The 10087-nt window shown below is 42.2% G+C and overlaps 2 protein-coding genes across 2 annotated transcripts in view; both read right to left on the bottom strand.

Annotated features, from left to right (window-relative positions):
• LOC106809512 (cuticlin-1-like) overlaps nt 1-863 on the bottom strand; it is a 6303-nt gene extending 5440 nt beyond the window's left edge. The window contains exons 1-2 of the mRNA XM_014812605.1: nt 820-863; nt 157-329 (exon numbers count right to left, since the gene is read on the bottom strand). The gene's annotated coding sequence lies outside the window, so the exon portion shown is untranslated. The remainder of the gene's footprint in view (nt 1-156; nt 330-819) is intronic.
• A 2491-nt stretch (nt 864-3354) lies between these two features.
• LOC106809518 (zygotic DNA replication licensing factor mcm6-B-like) overlaps nt 3355-10087 on the bottom strand; it is a 13194-nt gene continuing 6461 nt past the window's right edge. Inside the window, exons 9-18 of the mRNA XM_014812612.1 lie at nt 9879-10024; nt 8607-8744; nt 7860-7967; nt 7432-7587; nt 6902-7033; nt 6148-6309; nt 5338-5473; nt 4875-5045; nt 4554-4702; nt 3355-4154 (exon numbers count right to left, since the gene is read on the bottom strand). Coding sequence (XP_014668098.1) covers nt 4032-4154; nt 4554-4702; nt 4875-5045; nt 5338-5473; nt 6148-6309; nt 6902-7033; nt 7432-7587; nt 7860-7967; nt 8607-8744; nt 9879-10024 — 1421 coding nt within the window. The 3' untranslated portion in view covers nt 3355-4031. The remainder of the gene's footprint in view (nt 4155-4553; nt 4703-4874; nt 5046-5337; nt 5474-6147; nt 6310-6901; nt 7034-7431; nt 7588-7859; nt 7968-8606; nt 8745-9878; nt 10025-10087) is intronic.

The raw sequence follows: 10087 nt of genomic DNA, 5'->3' as shown, positions 1-10087 counted from the left end.
AGAGAGAGAGAGAGAGAGAGAGAGAGAGAGAGAGAGAGAGAGAGAGAGAGAGAGAGAGAATGCCCCACCAGCATGCACCTGCATCGCCGCGCCCTACTTCGGATTTCAGATGAACTACAATACAACAAACAACCTTAATGTTTCATCAACACTCACCTCGTGATATTGGGAGATATCCTAGCTTCTGTCTCAGATCACCCTCGCCGGAGAGAGACAAACACAGGCATCATCGATGCTGGATGTCATGAGGCGCTCTCCGCATCCCGTGTGATACATCCCCCGTGGATGCTGCTGCCGCGTGACCACGTGTGGTTCTCCTCAGCCTCCGACTCCCCCGCGCATGCGCACACCGTCGTTAATCGCGGGTATTATGCGTACACGCTGCTGCTAACGCGTGTTTGGTAATATGCTGCTTATACTTTCTTTGTTCATGGTTCTGGAGTACATGCGCTCGTGTGCATGGAAATGCTACCTGTCAGGTACTAATGAGATAATCACGCTTTAGGTATGGTTAATACGTTTATCATTGTTGCCATGATGGACGAACAGAGAGTATAATTAAATAATATTAATTTAATGATTAATAAATGTTAATTATGAATAATATAATTAACATTCAAGTATCTCGAGTTTCCGAGGAGAATGGTGTGAGCAGGATTTTAATTTTTTAATCAGTCTGTGTCCGATCCTAGGACACAGCCGATTTTAATTTTTTTAAATCTTAAATTAATAAAAAAAAAGTAACATTAATTATTACTTTGAATTAATGTGAATCTTTAAATAGTTGCCTACTATATGTAGTAGTGGTTAATGAAATACCCATGAATAGCAGCAGTGACTGACGATTCGCGCACTATCAGGTCTATCACCAAGTGTTTCTCTCTCTGCAGTGGACGAGTCCTTGCGTTGTCTGTGGCCACATGGGTGCGAGCATTATATATATCAAGAGCTAATAATACATATGATTAATTACGGTATCATTAGCTCTTGATATAATCAGTAACCGTGCCGTAATTTTGCTGTATCGTACGTAAGACTCGCTCATGCGGTCCAACCCATGCCCTGGTTTACGCTTATTTCTTTCCTTTCTCTTCCGCCCACCTATACTTCCTTCCGCTCATGCTTCAATCCATCTTCATGCTTCCGCCGCTCTCGCAGACGATCCTCATTTTCCCGCCAAAACGTGTAAACGTGATAGGATAAACGGATACGCTTCTACAGGCACATACAATCGGTATATACTCTATACTTCTATAACATACAATCGGTACTATATACTTTTATAACATACAATCGATAGTATCGGTACTATATTATACTTCTATAACATACAATCGGTACTATATACTTTTATAACATACAATCTAATACTTCTAACACACTTCTAACTTCTAATGCTACCCAAGCTTCTAACTTCAACCCTAACATACTTCTATGACATCGGTACAGCAACGTTGCCTTCGAACGTAGCAACTAAACGAAGCAACACTCTCTTTATGCTCGATACTGAGCTGCAGTAACTCGAACGACGGAGAGTGAGAATGAAAAATTGATTAGCACGTATAGGTGCGTATATATTATATATATATATATATATACACACATACACGCACGCACGCACGCACGCACGCACGCACGCACGCACGCAACGCACACATGCACACACACACACACACACACACACACACGCACACACGCACGCACGCACGCACGCACGCACGCACGCACGCACGCCCGCACGCAACACACACACACACACACACAACACCACACACATACATTATATATATATATACATGTATAAATATCGGCCTATCGGCAGCTAGGTAACCGCGGAGAAGTAAAGCTACGCACTCGGCTGCGCCTCAGTGAAAGTGCATCAACCCCGGAGTTTCGACCGGAGCTGCGAGCGTCTGTCAGTGCCGTACATGCAGGCGGCAGCGCGCCGCGCTTATATATTCAGTCGCCATCTGTATAACCTCATTAGCTATGCATGCGCGCCGTAACCGGAACAAAGAACTGCGATTTAGCATCGAGAGAAGGGGGGGAACCTCTAGAATAGTAATTATATAATACAATAATATTATATATATATATATATATATATATGATATATATATATATAATATCAGGAGTGAATAAGAATATATATAGATTATTATTATTCACTCCTGATAATATAATAACCATTGTATTCTAACCCCACTATTCGTGGTTAGAACTCGACACTTTTCGATGTATTAACTCGGCAGTGTTCGACGCGGAGATGCGCTTTCAATATAGTCGCGTGTGTCGAACGTACGGCGATATTTCGAATTATGAATGTGACTCGCGATGCCGGGTGGTGACGCGAGCGCGAAAGATGCGCCCGCGACCCTCCCCCCCCCATCACCAGCGAAATGCGTCCGCCCGCCCGCCGCTACTGACGTCACGCAAGCGCACGCGGCAGCAGATGTGAAAGTCGTATTTAGAGGCACATATTGGACGAGGGGACGTACGAAGGACATTGACCCTACACTGGTCGCACGCCAGCACACTCACCTCACACAATGTGATGTCCTCTCGTAGTTATTCGTGTACCTGCTTGCATGTCATCGATCCACATCACAGGTGAAATCGGCAGCAGTGATGCGCACTCACTAGTTAACCTCGTAACCTCGGAGGTAAATTATCTTCAAAGTCCAATTAAGGGACTATATCGAAGACGGAGAGACAAGTTGAGAGTAATGGCTATGAACGACAGAACGATTGCTTCAGCTATCACGAGTGTAGTGAACCCAGTCTAAACTCTTCATACTTAATGAGGCCATTAATTGATATCCAGCTTAAAAAATGTACCAAACCGGTTTAAACCGTTCCATACTGCAATCTACAAAAGACCCTATATACTAAAGTATATAGTATATACTATAAATATATATTATATAGTATAAAGTATATACTAAAGTATATAGGGTCGTCTTTGAATCTACTCTGCAATGATGGACAATGGAGAACAAGGCAAATAATGGAGTTAGCCTTCGGGGTGGGGCAGTGGGACAGGAAAACTCACTATATTTTTTCCAAAAAAAATATTAACAATAACTGTAAATTGACATGAAATAAATGTAGGTTTCATTATTGCAGATAATTGAACAAACTTATATTAATTACCATCTCAGAAAAAATCGCATACTTCACGATTTATTTCTTGAAATCATTAATTGACATTTTTATGCAGGAAGGGGGAAAGCCTGCAATATGCCAAGACGTTTGTGAAATGAACCTAATAATGATGTCAAAATGTCCCGAGCACATGTGAAGCAAACAATAAAGAAAACGTTTAAAAAACAACTATGCAGAAACAAAAAGAAATCATTTCATGCAAAAGAATCAAGTAAATTATTTATTTATTATTATAGACATTGCAAATACAAAATATACTATGTGTGGAAGACTGTCTTAATTCATGTAATAGTAAAGAGTAAAGAATTCTTTATACATTCTCACACCTATGGAACGTTATGGAATGAGAAGAAATACCTATTTCACATTCACAACAAAAGGAAACGTGTACCCAACACTTGCTGAATGCTAAACCGGTATCAAAAATACTATTCGTGTGACCTTGATATCAAAAATACTGTTTTGATATAGAAAACCACATACAATCCCCCACCTAGATCCCTGTATATACAGTCAGTGATCGCCAGCAAAATGGAAACGTCACAAGCCGATTAATACGGACTTGAAAACTTTAGCTTTCATTGATAACATGGTAATAAGCACGAGTCATCTCATCTTCTCTACCCAACCAGTTCGCTCTCAGATCCGCTGCATGTAATTATGTATAAAGGTACACGAAGCAGGACCCATTCCAACAAGAACACAGGCCAGTTCTGACAACACTACAACATCCTGGGAGCTGATTTGATACACACGGATGCATATATACACACAATCTACATGCAGCCCTGACACGCAGCAGTAACCCTCTAGGGGTAGGAACGACCCTACCCCTAAAACACACACGCTTGCATAGATCCTGAGAGCTAGTCCTCAATGACGTAGTTGGGATGAACAACTAAAATGGGGTCCTCCTCCGCGTGGCTATCTCCCTCCTCACCTCTTCTTGGCCTCAGTCCGGGGGTCGCAAGCTGTATGACAACTTGGTCCTGGAGAGAGGAAGAAGATGACACAGTGTTATAAATAGCGCAGAGCAGTGGCCGACTATCGCATAAAATACATGATGCAGCTAGACAGTGCTCATCAGACACTGGCTACTGTTGCTAATCCTGCAATGTTAACTACGCGTCTGGTACAGTTTTGCTCGATTTACGCGATTAACTCAATTTGAATTAAACTTTTTGTTATTAAATTAAATTAAAATTTATTTTAATTCTCGGATTATTCACTCGATTTTAACGGAAGCTGTGTAATTCTCGGTTTATTTGGTATATTAACTTGTTCAACTCCAATGAAATGCAGCCATAAGTAGTACTCCTGTGAGGACATTGGGAAAAGGAGGTTACCGGCAACATATATAATTATATATATATATATAATATACTCACATGATGAATCAGCCGCTCTAGAACTTTATCGACCAATAGCTTCTTTTCGATAAGTTCCGCTTCGCTGTCTATGTCGCCTGAGATCTCGTTAAGGTACCAGTTGACGAGGTCGGCCCGCCTTGTGCCAACGACCTCACTATCCTCCGAATCTGTCAGATAAACAATTACAGGATGCAGTTAGAACCTATCTCACTGAAAAACACTAACGCTTCAACTGTTGAGAAATGTGTTGCAAAAAACTGTTCCCATGAGAAAAACTGTCCTCTGGGAAAAAATTCCACAGAAACTGGTGTAGAATATAAATCCTACGTTGCCGCCTACCTTCTGCCAGCTCCTCTTCGTGTCTCATGTGCAATATCAGTAGGTTGGAGATCTGCTTGTACTGGTCATATGTGATCTTCAGTCCTTTCTTAGCAGCTGCTTCCGCGCCCGGCTCGTCATTCCTGTCCGCTGCGTCTGCTTCCATCGGCACTGGTCCACCGTCGCCATGCTCTGAAACAAGTTCACGCGTTCATAAGTCTTCATAAAGTTATTTAGATCATCGATTGGAGAGCTTGAATCACCAATCTGCAAACAAATCGCACAAATGAGAGCTACGACGCACACGACATCGAAACATCGAAACGCGACAAGAAATACTTTACTTGCATTAATTTAATAAATTCAATACACATCACCACACATTTCAACAGCGAAACCCAGCGACGAAACAACCACATCGGAATGTGTACGTGGCTAGGGGATGCCTCGTTACAGCGACTGCCGCCGCCGCGCGCGTACGAACCGTTGGGGCCGGCGGGGGCGTCTCCGGCCGCGTCCATCTCCGGTTCGTCGTCGTCCAGGTGAATGTCCGGCTGCTCAACGCGGATGATGGACTTGTTCAGGAGTCTGAAGGCCTCCTTCACGTGCTTGGGACTCACCTGTGTCTCGCAGCAGCATCAAAACACGTTGTTAATTTGTATCTCTCTTACGTAACTACATGAATTAGTGTAGATATATCTTTATCTTGCATCACTCTTACTCCAATAAATTAGAGGACCCAGATATGTGAAACTCAACCTCCACGTTTATTCCCCAAATCAAGAGTCTTCACCCAGCAAAACGATACATGAAAACAATAGAATACTACACACGTTAGAGGGGCTGGTTAATTGGTTCGGTTACCTTATCGCGAACCAAGACAGACAGATAGAACATAGAATACAGACAGATAGACAGAACGTGGAATACAAACAGACAGACAGAACATAGAATACAGACAGATAGACAGAACATATAGAATACAAACAGACAGACAGAACATAGAATACAGACAGATAGACAGAACATATAGAATACAAACAGACAGACAGAACATAGAATACAGACCGACAGAAGATAGAATACAGACTGACAGAAGATAGAATACAGACAGACAGACATAACATAGAATACAGACAGACAGACAGAAGATAGACAGGCAGGCTGCTACTGGATCTCAGGTCTGATGATACAAGAGCCACATTATCACAAACATTTTTCCTCACAGACCGTTGACAGAAACGCGGCAGAGTCACGAGTCTCTGCGTCTGTCGTCGTCTGTGTCGCCACTCACCTCGTCCTGGCAGTGCATCCGCGCCATCGCCTCCGCGAGCCGTATCATGCTCTCCAGCTGCCGCACCGTGATTCGCCACGACGACCGCGCCGTGCCGCCACCGTCGCGCTGCCGCAGGTGCCGGTACTGGTCAACAAGGAATTCCTCGGAATCCTTGCTGATCTGCGTAACGAATCGAGAACAGATGAAATTCGCCTCTCACGTTGCTATATCCGTTACCAAAGTAAACAATATATTACTAATAATATTTCTTATCTATATATATAAAGTTGTAGACTTTGTCTGTCTGCACTCGTATTAACTAGAGAACTACGCAGCCTAGAGGAAAACTGAAGATATATACAGAATCAGCATGTCTGGGAGATGGTTCTGGATAAAAAAAAAATGGGAAAAAGTTCTTTTGGACGTCTCAATGATACTCTCAGCGGTCGAATGGATAAGGCATCGGTCTCCTAAACCGCTGAAACCGCTAAACCGCTGAACCCAAAAAAAATACATAGATAGATAGATAGATAATTTTTTGGTTATTTCTTTCAACCAAGTGGTCACCAACTGAGCGCTTCATTTCCCGGGCAACGCTGGGTGTCCTGCTAGTTAATTATAATTTAACATTATACATTTATAATACCTAATAATTAATATAAACAAATAAATAAATATAGGTGCATTCTTCTTGAAGATTTAATGCTTCTGAGCATAATTTGACGGATTTCGGTGGAAAAACTTTATTTTAGTAGATGTTTTGTCGCCGTACCTTCGGTTTAAACTGTCTCGCAAACATGATGTATCGCTGAATGTCGTCGACGGAATAAACACGCTCCACTATGTCCTCCTCCATCATGCTGTGAAGGTCAATGATGCGTCTCGCAATAGCATAGTCCACCACCTGAAACGTAACAACCGTAAACAAACTCGCACCACGTTACATCACACGCAACCAAGTCACCATCTTAAACATGCCTCGTAGTATTCAAACTCAACGATCTCCAAACCGCTCGTCAAACTAAGCAGATGGTTATTTACTGATAGCTTACTGTCAACCGTATACCACATGCAATCAAATTTCCATCATTTACCTGAATATTTCATTCCATAGTATTGCTATACATAGTCCACCAACAGAAAAGCACCTTCTAGCGAACAAACTCAAAAGACTGCAACCTGACCACCTAGTAAACCACGTGATCATTCACATGCTTCAACAATAACACAAACCAAGGTGTGAAAAACACACGACATCTATCGATGGCGAAATTTTTTCGTTCAACGCGTCGGCGTAAATACCTCGTTGCATTCGTCAACAAGAATGAAGAACAGATCGAATCGCGACATGATGGGTGGCGATAGTTCGATGTTCTGCATGAGCGACTTTGAGCGATCGTAGCGCCCTCCGATGGGATTAGCTGCTGCCAGTATCGACGTACGCGCATTCAGTGTGGCCTGCCATGAGGAAAATTGAAACCACCATTTGAGACAATTTTTCTAATCTCGATTAAAATAATAACTGTAGTCAACGGAGACCTATTTACGAGCGAGAACAGATTACGTACACAATAGAGAAAATACACATTGCCAGTCATGCAAATAGATAAACTCCTCAGCAATGTACGCAGGACAAAATAGACATGTTTATTGTTTAATACAATAATTTATTCTTTTGTTTACGATATAACGTTCACACCGGCTCATCCATACATTCTACTACTACTCACCTTAACTCCGGCCTTGGTGATTGAGATCGTTTGTTGTTCCATGGCCTCGTGAATAGCGACCTGATCTTTGATGTCCATCTTATCAAATTCATCAATGCAACAGACTCCCTTTACGAGAACAAAAGTTGGCAATTAACTTACTGACATGGTTCATTTTGATATATGTATATTACAGGGTTTTTTATACATAAGAGGCACAGTGGCGCACCGCCGTTGTCAAATTTAACAACGCCGTTATGAAAATGTTCCTGTATTTACTGATAAGCATATCCTGTATCTATATACCTATAAGTATATCAATACATCCTGTATTAATTTGAATCCATCATGCGCATTTTTTTCCCAAACTGGCCATTATACCTCCTTTGTCTAATTTCCCCTCATAAGAAACCCTGTAGTATATATCATGTATATAGTAGTATGATAGTAGATATAGGTAGTGCAATACTTGATTAGATTAAACATGACTACATCCATTACCTCACCCATGCAATGACACTGATGAGTGTTTTAGCGAGTGAAGCATTAAGAGAGGTTCCGCCATCCGTCCCAATTAATCTATGCCACCCCTCAGGTCAACTCAGATGCTATCATCCGTTACTCTCTCACGCGGGAGCTAGACACAGACTATAAGTTATCGCACTACTGTTACCTACGTTACGCACGCTTACTTACTCACTTATGCTGTTACTTACGCACTAAGTTATCGCCTACTGAAACTCGCTCGCGCGGGAGCTTGACACTTACGTTATCAGCAAGCATGAGGGCCCCAGCTTCTATTACAAACTCGTGCGATTCCTCGTCGCGGACGACGGCAGCGGTGAGGCCGGCGGCCGTGCTTGCCTTGCCGCTCGTGTAGACGGCTCGTGGGCTGAACTCCTCCACCTGCACGCACACGGACTCGTCAAGAACACAGGTACGCACCACACAGACTCGTCACAAACACAGGTACGCTCCATACACTCGTTACAAGCACAGGTACGCTCCATACACTCGTCAAGAACACAGGTACGCTCCATACACTCGTCACAAACACAGGTACGCTCCATACACTCGTCAAGAACACAGGTACGCTCCATACACTCGTCAAGAACACAGGTACGCTCCATACACTCGTCACAAACACAGGTACGCTCCATACACTCGTCAAGAACACAGGTAAACACCACACAGACTCGTCACAAACACAGGTACGCACGAACACAGGTAACCTGATATCTCGTGTGACAGCTATGTGTTAGATACTCATACGTGGTAAGACAAACACAAGTATTTTAAGGCTAAAAAAACATGACATTGGAAGGCAATTTGAAGATGACGCAGCGAGTCGGTTCCTTTACATCCAACGTAGTAGACAATCTGAGGGCCTATATATTATTGCACATAACTTATTAGCGCTAAGCCATAACAACCTGGCCAGCAAGCAGTGCGGGGGTACCACGACCGATTCGATAGACGAGGGTGGATGAACACTAATCAGTTTAATTACCATGGTTCATACAGGAGGACTGAAAAATGTTTCAAGGACTATTCAAAGACTTTTCAAGGATATTTTATCGGAAATTCAAGGACATTTTATCGGAATTCATACACAGAATAAAACATACCTGGATTAATTTAATAATAACCCCATTCTTAATCACTGTCACCTCTAAAACTTACCTAGATCACATTAATAAACACTTCTAAACAGTGTCACTTCTACAACATACCTTGATTTACTGACTGATTTTACTGACTTACTGTAATTTGTGATCATCATTTAACTGTCTATCGTGTCTATAGCTTTTTAAGCTCATTTAACGCAATTTTTATTGAGGTTTGCACTTTATTGATGGTACAAAATTTCTTTTTATTACAGGCAAAGATTCTTTCTAAAAATTCAAGGACATTTTCATGAAATTCAAGAACTTTGCAAGCACAAAATCAACATTTACTAAATTCAAGTACTTTTCAAGGACTCCCCTCAAATTCAAAGACTTTTCAAGGACTGTGCGAACCATGATTACGATCCGATACCTGTTTCAACAGCTGACTCTTAGCAGTGCTAGGATCGCCAACAATGCAGACGTTGATGTCGCCACGTAGTGCCGTTCCCTCCATTGTTTTCTTAGGAACTCCCCCGAACAACATGAGCATGACACCTCTCTTCACCTCATCGTTTCCTACAGAAGAAATTCAGCACGAGTGTTTCTCATAATACAATTCTACTATAGTTGCTCCCTGCC

The sequence above is a fragment of the Priapulus caudatus genome, unplaced genomic scaffold (genome assembly GCF_000485595.1).
Source record: "Priapulus caudatus unplaced genomic scaffold, Priapulus_caudatus-5.0.1 Scaffold360, whole genome shotgun sequence".
In the NCBI taxonomy this organism is placed as follows: Eukaryota; Metazoa; Priapulida; class Priapulimorpha; order Priapulimorphida; family Priapulidae; genus Priapulus; species Priapulus caudatus.
This window is presented reverse-complemented; position numbering and strand designations above follow the sequence as displayed.